Source organism: Triticum urartu, chromosome 5 (assembly GCF_003073215.2).
Source record: "Triticum urartu cultivar G1812 chromosome 5, Tu2.1, whole genome shotgun sequence".
NCBI lineage: Eukaryota > Viridiplantae > Streptophyta > Magnoliopsida > Poales > Poaceae > Triticum > Triticum urartu.
In genome coordinates this window covers 654,210,513-654,233,790 of record NC_053026.1, presented here as the reverse complement: position 1 = coordinate 654,233,790, position 23,278 = coordinate 654,210,513, and the positions used below count along the sequence as shown (strand labels likewise).

The 23,278-nt window shown below is 42.5% G+C and overlaps 1 protein-coding gene and 1 pseudogene across 1 annotated transcript; both read right to left on the bottom strand.

The window, feature by feature from the left end:
- Positions 1-957: 957 nt before the first annotated feature.
- On the bottom strand, positions 958-1,699 carry LOC125506524 (dirigent protein 1-like). Its single transcript, XM_048671323.1, has one exon. It carries the CDS (start codon positions 1,675-1,677, stop codon positions 1,114-1,116), a length of 564 nt encoding a protein of 187 aa, XP_048527280.1. The 5' UTR covers positions 1,678-1,699; the 3' UTR covers positions 958-1,113.
- A 20,046-nt stretch (positions 1,700-21,745) lies between these two features.
- LOC125507640 lies at positions 21,746-22,884 on the bottom strand (annotated as a pseudogene).
- Positions 22,885-23,278: the final 394 nt, after the last annotated feature.

Below are 23,278 nucleotides of genomic sequence, written 5' to 3'. Positions count from 1 at the left end.
TTCATGCAATTTTTAATAAAAGGTCATTTATTTTAGAGAAGTTTTAGTTTTTTTTTAAAATATTTCTTTTAAATGTGTCCATAGAACTTAAAGCTCTTCACATATTCTTAAAAAATATTCATCTAATTTTTAGAAAATGTTCGCACAATTTTCTGAAGAAAAAAAATCATGTAACAAAAATGATGTATATACTATATACATGTGTGTGTATACATGTGTGTGTGTGTGTGTGTGTGTGTGTGTGTGTGTTGACCTCTGTCCTTTGGTAATTGTTTTTTGGGAATTTTCCTTCGCTACTTTAACAACCTCACGCACCAAGTTCATAGCTCGCCAGCAAGCAATAGCCCAACCCAGATCCATCGAGGGAGACAGAGAAAAGACAGCAATGAACAAGCAAGCCCAGGCCTATGCCCAAAGAAGGAAAACATGCTACAACAGCTAGTAGGGATGACGTCAGCCCGACTAAGACTTTGCAAAGTATCTGAGACCTAGACATACCTTTTTTTTAAACTAATATGATCGTGTGCAGGTTGGATTCCTCATATACTTTCTAGAAAAAGAAGAGGCTCTTCATAGAGGTGTCAATGTGTACATACTTTATATTTTATGTAACGTTACATATATCTACTTTTAAATCTCAATGTCAATCTTTATGGTTATCACAAAATCAACGGATATAAGATGGATGCCATATAAAAAACTATGAAAGCCTCCTCCATTTAATATTAGGTAAAGATAAAGATTAGCACTTCTACACCATCAACAAAAAGTCCTACGTGATAATTTCGTCAATTGCAATATCTGTCGGCTCAGTCTTTTAAAGGTGATCATAGGAATAGAACGTGTTTGTGCGCGGGCACGTGTTCATATATAGAAATGAGTGCATGTGCATGTGTGAACATTTTCATCTCGGACAAAAGACCAGGGTAGAGTGAGAGCGCGCACCGGGCAAACAACTGGCGCTCAAGCATCATCATTTTCTTTTATATATCTCAATTTGCATCCGAAATTCGTTCACAGAAAAAGATGAGACAAAATATTACAATATCAAACACGCCAATTATCTTGGTTATTGTGGGACGCGTCCACATTGCATCCGCCGGTCGATAATGTTCACGCATGCACGTAGACATCGAGCTCCAGGAGAACGTCGTTCCCATGCCAGTTCACCGTCTTCATCAGCACGTACCCCGTTGCCATCCTGAATCTCCCCATACCGCCGACCACCGGGAGCTCCCGCACCGGCGCCAAGACGTTGTCGCGGCCCGTGACGGCGAGCATGCTCCCGCTGCAGGGCCCGCTGGTGACTACCAGGTCCATGGAGATGTGCAGCGTGGGGTCGCCGCTTATGGAGGACGACGCGATGTAGAACCCCTGGGCGCGTCCGAGGGCCCTGGACGTCGTGTTAGGGCCTTCGGTGAGGGTGTCGTCCATGACCACCACGTCGCCAAAGCGCCGGTCACTGGAGCCTCCAAGAAGCGGGCCGGTGCCGTGGGCGACCACGATGGCGCTGGCGTTTGGTCCGTTGGAGAAATCGTGCATGTAGAAGCGCAGGTGGTAGGATTCTCGCGCGCCCACGCCCCGGAAGGCACAGGCGGCAGGGGGGACGATGACAGCCACAGCCATGGCCATGAGTAGAGGAGCTAGAGCTGCAAAGGTGATGAGTTGGCGAGCCATATCGATTTACCGATCTTGCATGCCAAGGTGATGGACCTAATGGTGCATGGACGTCCTTAAATAGCACGAGCTCCAGCAAGTGGTCGTCATGATAATGATGATGGATGCACGAAAGTAGAGTAATAGTGCTAGATCACTGCTCAGCTTTTGCAAGTGCGATCGATGCATGGCAGAAGATAATGAATTAATTAATTAATCGAGGGAGCGCATTTTTCTGCGTGTAGAACTAAATAAAAGATGTTTCTGAGCTGGGCGATAACGTGATGCTGCAAAATGATTTTTTTAGGGTGAAAGGAGTTTTATTCCATAGATATAGAGTTACAGTCGAGAGGCAAAAAATCCTCGATACATGATGGTCCTTAGTAGTACTTCCTTTGTAAACTAATATAAAAGCGTTTAGATCACTAAAACTAGATAATTTATAATAAAATAAAATAAAAGAACTACCATCGTTTATTTGTTTCGTCTGGTGGGTGTTATTAGCTGCCAGAACCATTTCAATGCATTAGCTAGCCTGAACTATTTCAAACCCCGGGATACACCGACGTACAATGGTACGTGGTAGTATAGCTCTTTTTGGATGTTTTTTTTTCTTTGAGAATCACTGATACGGTGGGGGAGTTCTCTTTAGGCTTTCATTCAATTTATAAGAAAAATCGAATTGAAAACCTTAACAAGTTCATCCCGTTTATGAGAAAACTGGGCCGAAAACCATACAAATATCAAAGTTAAAGAAGAAGAGAAGAAATGGACGCCCAAGAGAAGGCAGGACCTAGCAGCACGCATATGACCATCACCACGAGAGGCACATATAGATGAGGTGGTTGTCGGAACCGCCTCGAATGCTCAAAGCTCCGTAGGTGGTTCCTTATGATTAACTGCTTCTAATGCGCACTGTCACGGAGGCGTTTCGTTAGAAAACGCCTCCATTCTTATCTTCAAAGCTGTCAAATTCCTTCAATTTAGTACACAGGCTTGCTACTAAAATAAACATAAAACAACATACTTTTGAACACTTAGAATACACACAAGGGCTGCCTCTAAGTTCCATAAAACATCACACAATTCACATACAATGCCACTTAAAACATCACACAAGTTCAATAAGACACAAACAAAAGTTAAACATAGTGTTAAACATCACACAAATTTCAACACTTAAACATAGTCCTAGGGTTCAAGCAACAGAACAACAGTTGCAACAACACTGCCTCCAGCATCTCTGGCACCTGTAGCACCATGTCGATCGGCCGATATGGCATGACAAGACAATGGAGAATGGACGATCTGATGGCGCTTACATGGATGCCCATAAATAGCATGAGCAGCTAGCAAGTGGACGTGCCATTAATGGCAAAAGGCGTTGAGGTGACCTGGCTGGCCAAAAGCCTAATGAAGTTGTCGGTCTGCGTCGAAGATGATAAGAGCAAAGCGCATGCGTGCTGATAGTGGCTTCAGTCAGTACATAAAGGATGGCCACAAATAAAGGTAGAAGTAGTGCTCGAGTACTGCCAATTTGCAACTTTTGCCCAAAATAAGGAATTAGTTTAGCTGTACGCATAGGTTAAACAAACAACACATAGTAAGTGAATAGAAAACCAGGGAATTTATGCCCAAAAAAACAACCGCACATAGTACGTGCTGTCTTAGGTGAACTATGGTGGGCATTTGCCGATAACCATTTCAAGTAAATCAACAATCACACATAGAACCACAATAAAAGAAGGGTTGGTAAGCTCACCCCACGACATTTGTGTGTCCTCGCCATGTTCACAAGGGAACGGCCGGCCGAGACGACACCACAATACCTCTTCTAGCGTCGATCTGATCTAAAGGCCAATAGCAATCGAGTCCACACACAACATTGATATGTCATTGCGTGAATGAAAGACATACATAATGTACCGAGACTACACCCCAGAACACCCCCACCACAACACCTCATCTGGTGTTGATCTAGTTTAAATACATGAAAATCTTTGAAATTCATGAACATTTTTCAAATTCAAAACCATTTTCAAAATTCGTCTTTAAAAAAACAACAAACTTCAAATCCATGATTTTTTTTGGAATTTGGGATCTTTTTAAAAATTTGGTAACATTTGTTTTAAAACTCCTGAACATCTTTAAATTGATGAAGCTTTTTATGAATTTGCAAAAAAAATTAAAATTTTAGAAAGTGCATAGAAAACCGTCAAAAGTAAAAAAAAACAGCCGAAAAAATACGTTGGTCCTGTAGTTTTTTCCATTTTGAATTTTTTAGGGGAATTTTGTTCTTTTAGGACAAACAGCCAAGCTTAACTTATCATTGTTTAGCAAAATTGCGACAGTGAAATCATTTGTAGACAAGCTAGTCCTGTAGGTTGAAGGCACAACTATATCATTGTTTAGCAACGTCCGTAAATGGGCCGGCCCAGCCCATGGGAGGCCACAACCCACTGCCTTGTTTTTTCTTCTGTTTTTAACATTTTTATTTATTTTTATTTTCTGTTTATAATTCCAAATATTCTAAAAAATTAAATCAAGGATTTGAAAAATGTTAAATGAGTATAGAGTAGATATTTCTCATGTATACAAAAAATATATACAACGTGTCTGAAAAAAGTTGACAATCTATTTTTAAAATATTAATTAAGCATTTGAAACAAAATAAAACAAGTATTTGTAAATGTTAGTCAAGCATTCGAAAAAGTTAATATGTATATAAAATATGTTTATCATGTATAAGAAAAATTATACAAAAGAATACAATGTGTATAAAAAAATCATGTTAGAAAATATTAAACGTGTACACACTAATGTTCCTAGTGTATACGGAAAATATAGGACGTACATTAAAAAAGTAGACATCAGAAAACATATATTTTTAAAAATTTGATTGTATTTGTATTCAAAAAATGTTAATCATGTTTATAAAAAGATGTTCAGGATGCATATATAGAAAATGGACATTATGTGTGAAAATGTTTATTGCCATTAATAAAATATTCACCGTGTATTGAAAAATGTTGACCATGTATTCAAAAAGTGTTAATCTTGTATTTGAAAAATCTTATATGTGTATTAGATATATTCCAAAAGTGTACAATGTGTATGAAAAAAATAGATATATAAAATATAAGTTTTCAGAAAATGTTAATCATATATATCAAAATATTAAACATGTATATATAATATGTTTCCGATGTATATGAAAAATGTTGAGTGTGTATTGAAAATAGTTGTCATGTGTTGAACAAAAAGAAAACCGATGAGAATCAACAAAGAAGCAAAGAAAAAGGAAGAAGCCCGATAAAAACCATCCTGCTCATCTCCGCAATGAGCCCCCGTCTAGTCATTCCCAGAGACCAGGAGCCTCTGCAACATCTCCTTTAGCTATTGGTTCTCACTAGAAAACATTCCCGTGTGTTGTAATAGGAGAAAAAATATATCATGACTCTATTCCAATAAGCATGTGTTAAGACTCCTAACAGATCCACGTCCTCTAATTCGACACGACACCTGATTGTGTCACTTCTTATCCTTCTTCCCACCCTCACGGACGGTGACCATGATGCCCACCTGATCACAACGCGTCAAATGTGGTCAATCCTAAGGCGATGGGTTCACCACCGCATGTCACAGCAATCATTGTGTCCACGCAAGGAAATGTTCAAATCTTCAACAACTAATCTCGGCGAGCTAGACATGTGGGCTTCCCTTCTCAAGCTACTCCTTGCACCTGGTCCATACATCTCCCCTCATACTTATACTCCCTTTTGCATGATCAAACAATGATTGCCATGAATCAGGGTTGGGCCAGGCGAGGAGGTGGTCGCGGCACATCAGTGAGATCACTAGTAGAAAACAGGGCTTTGGTTCGGGCCTGGCCAGCCCATTAGTCCCGGTTCAGTCACGAACCGGGACCCATGGGGGCATACGTCCCGGTTCGTGAGCACAGGGGGGCGGCCGGGGCCTCGTGGGCATTGGTCCCGGTTTATCTGGGCTCATTTGTCCCGGTTCCTGGCACGAACCGGGACCAATGGGCCTCGCTCCTGGCCCACATACATTGGTCCCGGCTCGTGGCTAGAACCGGGACAGAAAGGGGAGCTTTAGTCCCGGTTCCAGCCATGAACCGGGACAAATGAGTTGACTATATATACCCCATCGCCGCAGCAGAGCAGTCCACAGTGCTCTGTTTTTTCTGGCCAGCGAAGGGAGGGCATTTGGGTGCTCTAGCTCACCTCCTATGCACATGAGGTGTTCGATGAAATGCCCGAGCCACACTAGTTAAGCTTTCTGCTCTCGAAGCTCGACCTCCAAGCTCTATTTTCCTCGAGATTTGCATAGGTTTAGCGGTCCGTCACGTCCCGTCTCCGTCTTCACCGCTGTCAATCGCCTGCGCCAATCTCGTCGCCAGCACCACCGTGGTGAGCCTCTTGTTCTTGTCTTCTTTATGAAAGAAAAAATATTCTTACTTTAGATAGATACTTGTCTATTTTTCTTACTTTTATTATTGCTTGTTATTATATAGTGCTATGGTTTTGGTATCCGCCCCTGTCGGCCCTCGTCCTGTCTATGATTCGGATTTGGTATGTATATTATCTTTATAACTATTGGTTCATTTATTGTTTATGAAAATTATGCCGACCAACGTGACATAGATTTTATTTATCTAGGATGTATGTGAATCGGAAATGCCAACCGACCCTATTGTCGAGAGGTTAAATTTAGTTGAAGAACAAAACAATTTGTTGAAGGAAAAAATAAAAAAATTGAGGAGGAGAAGATGATATTGGAGTTGCATGTTGCGGATGTCGTCGATGATCACAAGATCAAGATGGATGCAATGCGGTTGAAGATGAGAAAGATTAGAAAATATGCCATTCATACCGAGGCTTGGTATCATTATGCCGTTGGATCAATTGTTACCTTGGTTGTGATTATGATCGCATCTGTTGTTGCATTAAAGGTTTTAATAGTTTCAATGTATGGTTTAAGTAGATGCTCTAGAGAGTTATATGTTGTTCAGTTTGAACTATGTATGTACTTTGGTTTTAATGTGATGATGAACTTCTATTAATTTGGTCACTTATCTATCCATGTGAATCTGTAATGGTTTTTGACACACATAATTATATATAATGCAAGCAGATGAACCGGCAATGGATGTACGATGACACACACATATAATTATGTTTCTCGAAGTGGCTGAGGCAAACAAGTAGAATGATTGCATGAAAAATAAGAAATGAAGTCAGAAAGGGTTGAAAACCGGTTCGTGGCTTTGAACGGTGCATTTTGAACACACAAAAAGTCTGGAGTTCAAATAAGTTCAAAAAAATTAAATCCCTTTGTAGCAGATGAGTTTTCGTCTGAAACCCTGATACTTCGAAAGAGATTGTCCATTTTGTACACGAAGTGCATCTAGTTTTTTGCCGTAACCATCTCTACTTTTTAGCACATGCTATGTGGGTGAAATGATGATACCATGCCAACTTTCAACATTTTCAGAGTTTGTTTGTAGTGCTTTTCAATTTCGGGGTCATTTAGTGCAAACAGAATGAACTAATAGCAAAAATAATGAACTAGGAAACATTTATGAAACTCTGATAGAAAAAATAATAAACTAAAAGAATGAACTAGAAAACTTTAATGAAACTATAATAGAAAAAACAATGAACTAGAAAACTTTAATGAAACTCTAATAGCAAAAGGAATCAACAAAAAAGCTTTCATAAACCTCTAGTATTATTGAAACTAAAATCATATAAAATTTGTGAAACTAAAATTATCAAAGTATTTTCTGTTCAAAACATTATAAGCAAAAAGAATTTTCAAAAATAATTTTTTTGTTAGAAACTTTAATAGAAAAAAGAATTATCATAAAAAAATTGTTAGAAACTAAAATAACAAAAACTGTTTTTGAATATAGAGATAAAACACAATAAAATTAAATAGCAGGAAAAAGAATCACTCCAAAATCTATTTTTATAGTAAAGTTAATCACAAACTAGTGATTCACACAAATTTCAAAGAATTCAAATATAAACTATTCAAATTGGAAAACTAATGGCACTAACAGAAAGTTTATTATTTTTATTACCTAAAATCAAAAAGAATCACTAAAAACGGTAATTATTTTGTTTTTATAGTAAAGTTAATCACAAACTAATGATTCACACAAATTTCAAAGAATTCAAATTTAAACTATTCAAATTGGAAAACTAATGGCACTAACAGAAAGTTTATTAATCACTGAAAATAGTAAGTATTTTGTTTTTATAGTAAAGTTAATCACAAACTAGTGATTATCATAAATTTCAAAGAATTTCAATATAAACTATTCAAATTGGAAAACTAATGGCACTAACAGAAATTTTATTATTTTTATTACCTAAAATCAAAAAGAATCACTGAAAAACAATAAGTATTTCATTTTTATAGTAAATTTAATCACAAACTAGTGATTCACACAAATTTCAAAGAATTCAAATTTAAACTATTCAAATTGGAAAACTAATGGCACTAACAGAAAGTTTATTATTTTTATTACCTAAAATAAAAAAGAATCACTGAAAAACAGTAAATATTTTGTTTTTATAGTAAAGTTAATCACAAACTAGTGATTCACACAAATTGGAAAATTAATGGCACTAACAGAAAGTTTATTAGTTTTATTACCTAAAATCAAAAAGAAATCACTGGAAAACAGTAAGTATTTTGTTGTAAGTAGAAACAAATAAAATAAATAAAGCAACAAAGATAACAAAAAACTAGAAAAAAATAAAAAATGCCACCTACTGGGCCACCACGGCCTGAATACGACTAGAAACCCACCCATGGGCCAGGATTCAAGCCCGCATTAGGCCCAGTAGGCCCACGGGGAAATAAAGTGACTTTAGGCCCGTAAGGCTGCATTAGAGAGGAGCTCGAAGTGGTCAGCACAGCAGCGCTTATAAACCACTGCCAAAGCCTCTCGGCTAGCGAGGTGGGACTAAACATCCCACCGCACCGCGATAGTTCCAGCACAAGACCATTAGTCCTGGTTCGTGGCTCGAACCGGGACGAAAGGTGGCCTTTGGTCCCCGTTCGTGACACCAACCGGAACTTTAGTCCCGGTTGGTCGCACTAACCAGGACCAAAGACCTCTGCTTCCCGCCCTTTAGGCTACTGAAAAGAGACCTTTGGTCCCGGTTGGTGGCACGAACCGGGACCAATGCTTCGTGTATATAAGCAAGACTTGTGAAAATTTCCACTTCTCATCTCGCAGTTGCCGCCTCGATGACATCGACGCCGCCAGGCTGCCGCCCCCGACTGTCGTCGCCGTCGCCCCTGCCCCGGCCTCGCCGCACCCTGCCCCGACCTCGACGCGCCCTGCCCCGACCTCGCCGTCGTCGAGCCCTGCCCCGACCCCGCTGCGTGCTGCCCCGACCTCGCCATCGCGCATGCCGAGCGCCCTGCCCCGACCTCGCCGTCGCTCGCCTGCACTGTGAGCCTCACCGCGCCGTTCCCCCTCCTCGCCCCCCCCCCCCCCGCCCCAACGCTGCCGCGCGCCCGCCCCGACGCCGACGCCAAAGGCCCTGTTCACATATATAGACTTTTTTCCATATTGTAGTAGTAGATGATGACGATCATGATGTGTGTATGTTCATATGCAAAAGTTAGGATTTTTTTCTGTTCATAGAACTTTTTTGGTGATATTATTGTAGAATATGCAAATGTTTGTATGGTCATATGCAAAGAATATGCCATTTTTTATAGAATTTTAATGATTTTTTTCTGTTGTAATTTTGTTCATACAATTTTTATTGTTTTTCTCTTGTAATTCTGTTCATAAAGTATTTTTTATTGTTTATGTTTAGTTTAGGAAGAAGGAAAAGAAAAAGGAGAAGAAGAGGAGAGGAAGAAGAGGAAAAAAGGAAAAAAAGAGGAGAAGAAGAAATGCATAGAGGAGAAGAAGGAAAAAAATCTATTTTTTCTTCTTCTCCTATATTCCTTTCTTCTTCTCCTCTTTTTTTTCTTCTTTTTTTCTTCGATCTTCTCCTCTTTTTATTTCTTCTTCGTCTTCTTATTTTTTATCGGGTGTGTCATTGTCGATATACCTCCTCCCGATAACTTCAACACGACGGGGGGTCGATATACCCCCTCCCCGATAACATTATTTTCCCATGTATCCACCTGTCGTTGTCGATATAACCCCCTCCCGGATAACTTCGACATGAGGGGCGGTCGATATATATACCCCCTCTCGACCGTGATAACTTATACCACGGGAGCACACCCCCCCCCCCCCCCCGGCCCTCTCACTCGACCAAAACTCTCGAGGACACCCAAACCCTAGAAAAAAAACGATGTCGGTCTCCTACCCCCTCCCGCCGCACCCCTACCCGATAAACTCTCCCGAGGCCACGCAAATTTACCAAGTTAAAAGAGCGTTGTCGTCGAGGCCACCCCAAACCCTTGATGTGTTGCCGAGACCACCCCAAACCCTAGAGAAGCGTCGAGGCCACTAATATGATTCCTTATTGTGATTAGCTAGCTAGTTCTACGTTTGCCACTAATATATCCATCTGTCATGTTTGAATAATAATTGCCATCTTGTAAATATTTGCAGAAACTATGGAGCACCCGCGAGACGAAGCAACAGAAGCGGTGTTGGGGGATATAATCGCAGCTGGAAGTGATGTCGTCATGTCGTTTCTCAACAAAACCGATGGTCTGGAAGGACAGGGTGAAGAAGCAGGCTATGGTGATCGAACAATGGAGGAGGAAGGACATGATTATGATGTCTCCAGTGACCGAATGCCGGTGGAAGAAGGACACCTTGATGACGGCTTCGGTGAACGAATGCCGGTGGAAGAAGGACACCGTGATGACGGCTCCGGTGACCGAACGGAGTCCGGCCAGGTATATATATTAATTAAGCATGTGCTGACTATAGCTAATTTATGCATTAATTGTTTTTGGTATGTACACATATTAATTAATAACTCTCGTATTTTTTATTTTTTCTAGCCCTCCAGATCGAACACAACTTCGGTAAAGAGACGAGTCCCGAAGAAAAAGTTGCGCTCGGATGAAAGGTTTGAGATCACAGCAATCGCGCGCGATGGCCAACCGATTGAACCCATCCGGACAAAAGAAGCATTTGCTGCTCAGTGCGGGGTTCTTGTTAGGGACAAGATCCCGATCACCATCCACCAATGGTATAAGCCGGCTAAAGATGACCCTAAGGTGTCTTATGTTAACGATATGCAGAAAGATGATCTCTGGACCGCGCTGAAGGCAAATTTCACCCTACCGCCACAAGAGGATCCGGAGAAGCCAGTTAAAGAGCAATTGATCAAGTCTCATGCTCTTAAGAAGATGGCAGAACTATTCAGGAGGTGGAAAAATGAGCTGAAAACAACGTTTGTCGACGAAGAAGAGACACCAGAATTCACCGGTCGGTATGAGAAGATCGGAGATCAGTGGGACGAATTTGTGGCCCACAAGACATCGGACAAGAGTAAGAAGATGTCAGCGACAAACAAGAAAAATACTGCGAAGAAGAAGCTTCACCATCGCACGGGGTCAGGTGGCTACCTCAAAGCCCGGCCGTTGTGGGCCAAGGCTGAGAATGACCTGCAAGATAAAGGGGTCGAACCAGAGACATTGAACTGGCCAGACCGTTGCCGAACTTGGTTCTTCGAATACCCGTATCAGGGAACCTTGGACCCTGTATCAGGGAAGTGCCGTTGGACGAACGAGCAACTGCGAATACCTGTCACGAAGCTTCGGCAGTATATCGATGCAGCGCAGCAAGGGACGTTCGTTCCAAACAGAGAGAACGATGAGCTCACAATGGCCCTCGGGAATCCTAAGCACCCTAGACGGACACGAGGCACGCCAGGTGTAACACTCCGAGAATCATGCTACAGTAATCTCATGCCTGATGATGCCTTTTCATCATAATGAAGTTGATAATCCTCACTTGTTTCAAACACAGGTCAAATTCAGATTCCAAAAAACAAGTCAAATTCTTGTTTCTCCAAATTGTCGAGCAAAAATGTTCGATGGGTTGAAAATATTCGCTAACTAATTTTAATGAATGGTTCAACATCATTTGAGGTATTTAATTTCCTTTGGAAATTAAAATAGTTCCAAATCAGCTTTTTCTTATACTTTTCCATTTGTGAAAAATTCAAATCAATTCAAACTCCTCTCAAACTTTTTGTGGTAGTGCCAAATATTGCAATGTATTTATGTGGCCAAGTTCCACATTTTTACAAAGACAAATTGGCAGCTCAAAATATTGCAAGCAGATTCTGCAAACAGAATAAAAATAAAACAAAAAGAGAAAGGCCAATACCCCTCCTTTCCTCACCGGGCCTCAACCCTGCCGGCCCAGTCGCCCCCCCCCCCCCCCCCCCCCCCCCCCTAATAGGCCGGCCCACCTCTCCCCGCTTAACCCCCCACGCCTCCTCGAACCCTAGCCCGATCCACCACCACACACCCACTCCTCTCCCCCACCCCACGATCCCTCGCTCCTCTCCCCCACCCCACGATCTGATCTGGATGGGGGCGCCTCCAGCCCCGCCCGAGCCGGCGCCCCCATCGCTCGATGCCGTCGCCCGCCTCCCTCCTCCACGCTCCACGGAGCCCATCCTCGCAGCCATCGCCCGGCGCTGCCTCGCAGTCGTCCTCCTCGCCCCTCCACTTCCTCGTGCGACGCCCGCCTGAAGCCGCGGCCTCGCCTCGCCACCGACCCGACGTCGTCGCTCGCATCCCTGTCTCCTCCTCGTACGGCTCCTTCGAGCCTCGCCGGTGTTCCCCTGCAACGGGGGTGAGCCGCCGTCCGTCCTCCTCTCCCCCTCGTTTCACCAACGTAGGCCATCGTTCGCGCCGCCCGGTCTTCGTCCAGTGGCCGCGGTCACCGCGACCATGACCGCGTCCTGCACCGCGTCGCCGCTCCCCTACCTGCGCTCCTCGCGGCAGTGGTGTAGCCAGCCCAATAAATCAGGGTGATCTATCAATAGAAATATTTACATAAGTTTATTTATTTTTAAAGAAATATTTTTTTACTACACTATATACAAGCTATGGGAAAATTCCAGGGTGATCCATGGACCACCCTGGCCACCCCCTAGCTACGCCACTGCCTTGCGGTCCCGTGCCCCTGCTCGTGCTTGCCCGCGTCCTGTGCGCCCCGCCACGCCCGGAGCCCGTGTGCTCGCTGCTGCGCCCCTGCCCCCAAAGCCGTTGCTTCGCTTCTGTCCCGCACCGGCCTTCGCTCTGCAGCCCGGCGCCGCGCCTCGCCACACTCCCGCCTGTCTGCTGCAGTCCGCCGCGGCCCGCGCTCCCTGCTGGCCGCCCTGCGCGCGCCCCCACCCGCGCCTGGCCGCCGGAGCTCTCTGCTCTGACCCGTCGGGTGCCCCTGCCCGCGCCCGTTGATTGCCTGCTTCGGTGGCCTCCTGGGCCACTGGCAACCAGGGCCCACAACCCCCCTGTTCTGTTAAAAAATGTGTTAATAAAAATAAAATAAATACTAAAATAATTAATTAATTAATTAGTGGTTCAGTTAATTAACTTAATTAATTTTGCCTAATTAGCTAATTAGTTAGTCAGAGGACTCTATGATAGTGGGGCCCCATCCCTAGTTAGCTTAATTTAGCCCCCCCCCCTTTAAAATATGTGGCACTGACAGATGGGCCCCATTGACCCTGTTGACTGGTCAACTTTGACCCAGTCAACGCTGACTGGGCACTGAACGGCCCCACACGTCAGGGTTGAGTGCTGACGTCATAATGACATCATGCTGATGCAATAACCCCATTTTAGATTTAATAATAATTCTAGAATAGTGTTTAAAACTTTGAAAAATCATAGAAAATAATCCGTAGCTCGGATGAAAAAGTTTTCTACATGAAAGTTGCTCAGAACAACGAGACGAATCTAAACACATGGTCTGTTTACCTGTCAGATACCTCTAACTATCTGAACATGGAACATTCCCCCTCCGATCATCTGTCTGACACAGGTCTGGAACCGGAAAAACATTCCCGGTTGTTTTCCCCCTTCACCTATATCATGGAGCCATACGTTAAGTCACACCCGGCACAACATATTGCCACATTATGCTTTGTGATGCTATGTTTGCTTTATATTTACTGTTTCTTCCCCCTCTTCTCTCTGATAGACCCCGAGACCGATGCTGCCCCTGTGATCGACTACGTCGACGACGACCCCCCCCCCTTGCCAGAGCAACCAGGCAAGCCCCCCTTTGATCATCCCGACATCGCCCATTCCATTCTCTCATGCTTGCATTAGATTTTGCTACTGTTATTGTTTGCTCCTATTCTGCTGCATAGCCTGTTTATTGTAACCTGCTATTGTTACCTACCCGCGTATCCTAAACTGCTTAGTATAGGTTGGTTAGAGACCCATCAGTGACCCCCCCCCCCACTTGACCCGACTACCCCGCTGGATTATCAGAAGACCCGATCAACGGGATCGAAGACCAGGCCCCGACACCTCACGTCACATCACGCCCCTTTGTTGCTCGACTCTGCAGAGTTACCATCGAGTGCCGAGGGTGGAACCTCATACATCACTCCTGATGAGATCTCTGTAGAGTAGCTATTCGGTCGTGGTCATCGAGGGTGATTTCCCCCTTAACCACTTCCGATACGACTCTGTCGTGCAACCCCTCTAGTGTGAACCTCGAGGGTGGTTCCTCTTACGTTCACCTTGATGTTTACATCGAGTGGGAATCCGACAAGGGTGATTCCTCAGGTTTTCCCCCTTGGTGTTAGACACACGGTTACTATGGTTACTATGACTTTACACTGGACCCTGTTACTAAAGACGGGTTGGCCCTGAGGGGTACCCGCGCGAGCTTAATTGCAAGTGATGTGGAGTCGGGTTGACCTGGAGGGTGCCCGCGAGATAATTACGAGGCGTGGCCGGGCATTCTTAGCCCTTGCCGCAAGTACTCGAGACGGGGCAACGGGGTCACATCTTTCGTGAGTCTCTGCTTGTTACCGCGCGTTCCTAATCCACTACGATTTGGATATTTGATCCGAGGGGCCTCTGGCCTGATAGCACTAACCATCACGTGGGCATAGTATGGGCGTTCTGCGTCATATACATCAGCTGAAGCTTAATAGACGTCAGCGACTGAGCGGCGCGCGCTGGGTTGGTGCGTAAGCACCTGCCTTGTTGAAGGAGGTAGCTAGGTCTGCTCACCGGCCGCGTACGCAACGTACAGGAGTTCCCGGGGAGATGGCCCATGACCCCTGGGGGCATAGGTTTAGTCCGGCGTGCTGGCCTCTCTATTAAGCCTAGGTCGGGTTGCGGCGTATTGTTTGGCCGAGGCCGGGCATGACCCAGGAAAGTGTGTCCGGCCGGAGTTAATCGAGCATGGTGGGTAAGTTGGTGCACCCCTGCAGGGAAGAAAACATCTATCGATAGTCTGTCCTACGGTAACAGACACTTGGAGTTGTATCCCGATTGATACAACTAGAACTGGATACTTAAGATGAGACATTGAGATGAGACTTGGATATGAGATGATAACTGGATAGTATGGCTCTCGGATTGCTTTCTCATAGGGAGTCGAGAAAGGATCTCTGGCCGAGGTTGATAACATTACTACTACTTTACTTTATGCTACTCTACTCCCTCCTGTTGCTGCAAGATGGTGGTTTCCAGAAGATGCTAGTCTTCGATAGGCTAGGCTTTTCCCTTCCCTTCTGGCATTCTGCAGTTTAGTCCACAGATACAACCCTTTCCTTTGATACGGATGCATACTTAGTTTAGATCTGATGTAAGTCTTGCGAGTACTTTGGATGAGTACTCACGGTTGCTTTGCTACTTCTTTTTTCCCCATACCCGATCGTTGCGACCAGATGACGGATCCCAGGAGCCAGACGACACCACTGAAGACTGCTACTACCTCGAGGGTGCCTACTACTACGTGACGACCGCTGACGACTTGGAGTAGTTAGGAGGCTCCTAGGCAGGAGGCCTTGCCTTTTCGATCAATGTTGCTTTTGTGCTAGCCTTCTTAAGGCAAAACTTGTCTAACTTATGTCTGTACTCAGATATTATTGCTTCCGCTGACTTTTGTGTGTTTGAGCTTATGTATTCGAGCCCTCGAGGCCCCTGGCTTGTAATATAAAGCTTGTATTATTTTCATTTGTGTCTAGAGTTGTGTTGTGATATCTTCCCGTGAGTCCTTGATCTTGACCGTACACATTTGCGTGTATGATTAGTGTACGATTGAATCGAGGACATCACACCAGGCTCCGTTTCGTGGAAGGTGGGTTTCCGGACGCAGGCGGATACAAATGCCAGGAGAGGAGGAAGAAAGTGGAGCAGACCCAAATGCAGGCGTTGCACGCAAGGGTACAAGCGATAGAGGAACAAGAAGCACATCACAGCAAGTGACTTGCCGAAGCTTCCCCCGAAGCTACCCCGCCATCTCAGCGGAGAAGCAGTGTGTCTTTCATCGAGCTGCTTCAGCTGGAGCCTGTCTTCACGGCTCCTGCTAGCTATCCCGTGGACTTAATCACATAGTCTCAACATTGCTACCTTATGACGCAATGGATGAAATTGAAAGTCAAGGCGGCTACTGGCTCTGTTGCACCTCCTGAACCTGGCGCAACTTCTCACTACCGGTCGATCCCAGAAGGATATGCTAGGATGATGGTGGATAAAATAACTGACGGATTTGAGGACCTCGAGTTTGACCACCCTACGGGTGAAGGGGAGACTCGGCTGGGTTCTTCTCTGAAGACTCCATGCCTATGGCGGAAGGAGCTCATCAACCTTCCGAACTGTACGCCTTCGCCTCCTCCTCCTCCTCCTCCGGCGAGTCAGGACACTCCGCCTCCTCCTCCGGCGAGTGGTCAGGGCACTCAGCCTCCTTCTCCGGCACGTGGTGGCACTCCGCCTCCTCCTTCGCCTACGCCGGCGCGCCCGAGCCGCCAGCAGCCTCCTCCTGATCCGCCTCGCCGGCAAGGGCGGAAGAGACCCGCCGCCGCTCCGGCTGCTCCGGCGCGTCGTAGTCCTTCTACTCTGCCTCGTAAGCAACAAAAGAAGACAGCCGCTCCGTCTGCTCGGCCGACGTCTAGCAGTACAGCCAGAGGCGGGAGACAATACAAATTCGGTCAATCTCTCAAGCCTCTAGAGAAGTTACCATATGAGAGGATCGTGGAGGAAACCACGAAGATCGTGCAAGCAGAAGTGAGGGACTTCTTTGAAGTGGTGAAAGCAAAGAAACATCCACCTCTGGAGGAGAAGATAGATCCGGTGAAAGCGAAGCGCACTCTGGCTGCCCTGAAGAAACCACCAAAGTCTCCGCCAAAAGGCAACTATGAGTGCATTATTAAAGGTTATTTATCGAAGCGGAGCGGTCGGGAAATACTATCAGTGATCAAAGGTTAAAAGAACGACGAGCTAGGAAAAAATTGCCCAGCTCGGCGAACAAGCGAACCAATCGTGCCCCCGCTCAAGGTGTCTAGCGATATCGTCGCTAATGATCCGAGGATGGTGCCCGGTTATACCAATCTTGGAGATTACCTGCCCGACAATGTAGATTGTGATTTCTTGGAGGTGGACGAACACAGATACCATTACGGGAAGCCTCTCGTCAAAGATGAAAGATCTCTAACAACGATGATGCGAAGATTCCATGATTGATACATGAAAACCTGCAGAGAGTCTGGGGGGTGAATATTTTGACGCTGAGAGTTAAAGAGGAGCATGACCTCGTTGGATTTGATCTGTTGAATGTTCCATTGAGGAGTTCTTCCAGTTTTTCAATCAAAAGGCCCATTATAAATTAACGGTCACTTGCTACTGTCTGTAAGTACTACTTCTGTCATTAAGTCTCTATATATAGGTCAGCTCTTTCATTGCATGTATATATAATTATCCTCACTATATTATGCAGATTGAAGATCGCCGAATTGAATAAAAGACAAATCGGTGATATTGGGTTCATTAACACAAATCTCATAGATGCATATACGGTTGAATTTAAGGCCAGAGAGACCAAGGCCAACTTGCTACGATCGTTCGTAATAAATGAAAACAAAGATATAATACTCTTTCCTTACAACTTCAAGTGAGTGTTACTATCTTGTGCATATTCGGTTTCCCTTATTAGTCTAGGTTATATTAATGTAATTGATGAGTTATGCATGCGTGCGCAGGTTCCACTATATTCTCCTAGAGATTAAGCTTGGGCAGGGATTAGTAACCGTCTTAGACTCGAGACGAAAAGATCCCCAGGAGTATGCGAACATGACTGAAATGCTCATTTGGATCACGGCACGCCCCTATATAGACGACGCGATTAACATGTTTCTGAAATCCCGAACCAGTCGACCGAAGAAAAAACACACCTCCTACGCAAATAAAAGACATACATAATGTACCGAGACTACACCCCAGAACACCCCCACCACAACACCTCATCTGGGGTTGATCTAATTTAAATACATGAAAATCTTTGAAATTCATAAGCATTTTCAAAATTCATGTTTAAAAAAGGACAATCTTCAAATCCATGAATTATTTTTTGAAATTTTGGATCTTTTTTTCAAATTAGGGAATGCTTGTTTTAAAACTCCTAAACATTTTTAAATTGATTAACCTTTTTATGAATTTGCAAACATTTTAAAAAAATTAGAAAGTGCTTAGAAACCGTCAAAAATTAAAAAAAAACAGCCGAAAAATACATTAGTCCTATAGTTTTTTCCCGTTTAGAATTTTTTTACTATTCTTCTAGGAAAAACAGCCAAGCTTAACTTATCAATGTTTAACAAAATTGCGATACTGAAATCATTTGTTGTTGGCTAGTCCTGTAGGTGTAAGGCACAGCTATGTCTCGCTAGTAGCAAGACGTAGGGTACACTCACGTTAGCTACCTCCGTAAATGGACCGGCCCAGCGCATGGGAGGCCACAGGCCACTGCCTTGTTTTTTTAACATTTTTAGTTATTTTTATTTTATGTTTGTACTTTCAAATATTCTATATATTAAAATTATATTATATATCCAAAATAGTAAATCAAGGATTCGAAAAATGCTAAATGTGTATAGAGTAGATGTTTCTCATGTATACAAAAAATATATACAATGTGTCTGAAAAAAGTTGATCATCTATTTTAAAAATATTAATCAAGCATTTGAAAAAATGTTCAACAAGTATTTGAAAATTTTAGTCAAGCATTAGAAAACATTAATGTGTATAGAAAACATGTTTTTCATGTATACAAAAAAAAAACAAAAGAATACAATGTATATCAAATTATATTTAATCATGTTAAACCAATATTTAACGTGTATACACTAATGTTCCTGGTGTATATGGAAACATACAACGTACATTAAAAAAGTAGACATGAAACAAATATTTAAAAAAGTTGATTATCTACTTATTTAAAAAATGTTAATCATGTTTATAAGAAGATGCTCCTGATGTATATATAAAAATGTACATTATGTGTGAAAATGTTTATTGCTGTTAATAAAATATTCACCGTGTATTGAAAAATGTTGACCATGTATTCAAAAAGTGCTAATCTTGTATTTGAAAAAAATATGTATTAGATATATACCAAAAGTGTACAATGTATATGAAAAAATTAGATATAAAAATATTAGTTTTCAAAAAATGTTAATCATATATTTTCAAAATATTAAACGTGTGTATAAAATATGTTTCCGATGTATATGAAAAGTGTTGAATGTGTATTGGAAATATTGTCATGTGTGAAGAAAAAGAAAACCGATGAAAATCAACAAAGAAGCAAAGAAAACGGAAGAAGCCCAATAAAAACCATCCCGCTCATGTCCGCAGTGACCCCCCATCTAGTCGTTGCTGAAGACGAGGAGCCTCTGCAACATCTCCTTCAGCTATTGGTTCTCACTACCAAACATTAACGTGCGGTTGCAATGACACAAAAAAATGTCATGACTCTATTCCAATAAGCATGTGTTAAGACTCCTAACAGATCCACGTACTCTAATTCGACACAACGCCTGACTGTATCACCGTTTATCCTTCTTCCCACCCTCGCGAACGGTGACCATGATGCCCACCTGACCACCGCATGTCAGTAATCATTGTGCCCACACAAGGAAATGTTCAAAACTTCAAGAACTAATCTCGGCGAGCTAGGCATGTAGGTTGCCCTTCTCGAGGTATTCCTTGTACCTGGTCCATACATCTCTCCTCATACTTCTACTCTCTTTTGCACGATCAAGCAATGATTGCCATGAATAAATGTTGTGCCGATCAAGGAGGTGAGTCGCGACACATCACCGGAGGTGAAAAAGGCTCGTCGATGACGAAGTGACAGAGAAGGATGTAGAGGCCGGACGTCACACGTGGAGATATGCTGCTACCCTTTGTAGGAGAGGATGAGTAATGCCACATGGACAGCGGCATAGTGAGTGCCAACCATTGTTTATGTGTGTATAATGCATGGCAATGTATGCAGCGGCGGAGCTAGCGAATTTCCGAAGCCTGGTCACAGTTTAAACTAAAGCACTTCAATTTTTTTATTTACCAAGAAACATATTTGAATAAATATCATGTATTACCTCTGTCTAAAACTAGTTTTTTTAGATTTGTCTGGATACGGACGTACCTAACCCAAAAAGGTGCCCGGGCTCGGTTTTCACGGGTTTCAATGGGTTTCCTTTTCTTTCTTCCTTTTTATCTGTTTCATTCTTCCTTTCACTTTTTTTGCTTTTCTTTGTTTTTTCATTTTTCTTTGTTTCACTATTTTTCCTCATTTCTTTCACAGTTTTCACATATTTTCTTTATTTTCTTTTTTCTTGATTTTCACTGTTTTTTTATTTTTTATTACTTTATTCATTTTCTTTGGTTTTCCTTGTTTTTCTTTGTTTCTTTATCGGCTTTCTCTGTTCTCATTCTTGTGCAATTGTTTTCTTCAGTTTTTATTTTCCTTATGAAATTATTGTTGATATAAGGAAAATAAAAACTGAAGATTCAAATTTTCTGAATACATTGTTGATATTACATTGTGTTGATAAAATTATTTGTGTTGATACAAGATTCAAATTTTCTGAATACATGTTTAATATTTTTTCCATACATATTTCATATTTTTTAAATGTTTGATTAACAATTTTCAAATACAAGATTAACATTTTTTTAATACATGGTCCACATTTTATATATGCACATTTAGCATTTTGCAAATGCTTGATTACCATGTTTCAAGTACTTGTTTAACATTTTCTAAAATGCTTGATTTTAAATGTGTGATAAACTTTTTTTACACAAATTATATATTTTAATATAAATATTTCGTATACATGAGGAACATTTTTCTATATACATGTAAGAATTTTTATCTAATGTGTTATGTAATATGTTTTTTGTAATATCCAATTTGTTTAGAATATCTAAAAGTATAAAAATTAAAACATAAAACAATAAACAGGAAGAACATTTTTTAGACAAAACGAAAAGAATGTAAAAGAGAATACAAAAGAATGTAAACCCGAACATAATGCATGTTCAGATTCAGTCTTTTTTTTCCTTTTTGCTTTTTTGGTTTTCTTCGTTTCTTTTTCTTTTTCTTTTCAAGACTTTTCTTATTTTTCAGAAATGGGCAGATAATTTAAACCAACGTTTGGCTTTGGAAAACAATTGTTCATCTTTTCAGAAAATGTTTCCATTTCAAGATTGCTCATATTTTTGAAAAAATGTTCATGTTTTGGACGAATGTTCCGAAATTCAAGAAATATGTGGATATTCAGAAAATATTTGTGTTATTCAAAAATTGTGAAACAACAGACCAACCCCCGGTGCATAATTCCAAAAGCGAGGCGAGAAACGGGTTGGAAGCTGAAAAACTGCAGGCCCAACGCCAACAGTCGTCACTTCATCGACGTAAACGGAAAACCATATTGCGTCCAACCGTATGTATAATGTTCCCTTCGACGTTGCTGATTGCAGCATGTATGGACACAAACAGTACCAACACATACATACATACATACATACATACATACATACATAGACGTAACCTGGAACTCGAGACATGAATCATGGTCATTCTTCAGTGGACGTTGTTGGCCGTCGTGTCCCTGACTGCCCTGTGCTGCACCCTCACCTTGGGCCTCCTCCTCTTGTGCACCGCGAGCTTCCTCTCCAGCGACTTCACCTTGTCGCTCAGCTCCGCGATGATCCCCATCTGGTCGTTGCCGGACACGAGGAGCTTCTGCAGCATCTCCTTCAGCTTCTGGTCCTGTTCTTGTCGTCGTCGTCGCCCTTCGGACCGTTATCGTGCGTCGCAGGGGCCGTAGCTTCTGCTGATTCTTCCTCTGGAGGTGCTCCTTCAGAACCGTCTTCCGGCTTGCCCGCTTCTGGCACAGGTACTGCAGAATTTGCCCCTGTTGCACATGATACAGTCTCTGCAGGCATGGTGTCATTGCCCTCTGTTGCTTCAGAAGCACCCAGTTTACCTCCATCGTCATGTTCCTCCGTTTGAAGGTCACCTTGGCTCTTCAAGGGCAACTTGGAGTCAGGATTATCACCGTACAACGTGGCGCCGCCGTCGTGTTCACCGGCTAGTCCGTCCCCTGTACCTCCAGGCAGGGCAGGTTCAGGGCTAGTGTTACTCACCGATCCTGAATCGTTCAGTGTATCTTCCATGGTCTTGCCTCTCGTTTCCAGTGGTACGGCTTCGGGCTCCTCCCCAATTGCATCATTCAGAGTATTTTCCATGGCGGTGCCTTCGGTTTCCACTGGTACGGCTTCAGGCACCTCTCCAAGTGCATCATTCAGAGAATTTTCCATGGGCTTGCCTTCGACTTCTAGTGGCACAGCTTCAGTCTCCTCTGCAATGGCAGAGCCACCTGCTGGGTCCTCCACAGGAAGTTCATTTTGCTGATCCACAAGTGTTGAATCAACCTTACCAGAAACCCCTTGATCTGATTCTTCAGTGCCGCAGTTTTGATCAGCAAATCCTTCACTGCATTGTTTCAACGCCGAGCCATCCAGGTAGTGCCTTGATAATCCTTCACTCTTCGCTGCGGCTTCCTCCTCCTCACATTAACAATGTTAACATCCAATCCCTGAACTAAGAGATTATCTTATTAACCAATGAGCAAATACTATACGCCAACCAACAACATAAACAGAAATACAACTTACTTCTTCAGTACATCCTTCCCTCAAAATGCCTGGCTCTTCCATTTGTTCATAAAATTGCAACTTTTTGTTCATCAATTTCGAAAATACTCATCAAATTCAAAATTTATTCATCCATTTTTTTTTCAAAAAATGTTCTTGAATACAAATTTTGTTCATCAAGGTAAAAAAATGTTCATCGAATTGAAATTTAGTTCATCAAATACAAAAAAATGTTCAACATTATTAGAAAATACTCATTAAATATTGTTAATCAAAATAAATAAATGTTCATTTAAGTTCAGGAAAGGTTTAGTCGTTTGAAATCGCAAACATTTTTTGAATGAAAAACTGTTTTTGAATTTGGTAAACATTTTTTGAATCAAGAAATATTTTCGAATTCAGTGAATGTTTTTCTAAATCTGTTCAATATTTTCTGAAAATCAGAACCTTTTTCTAA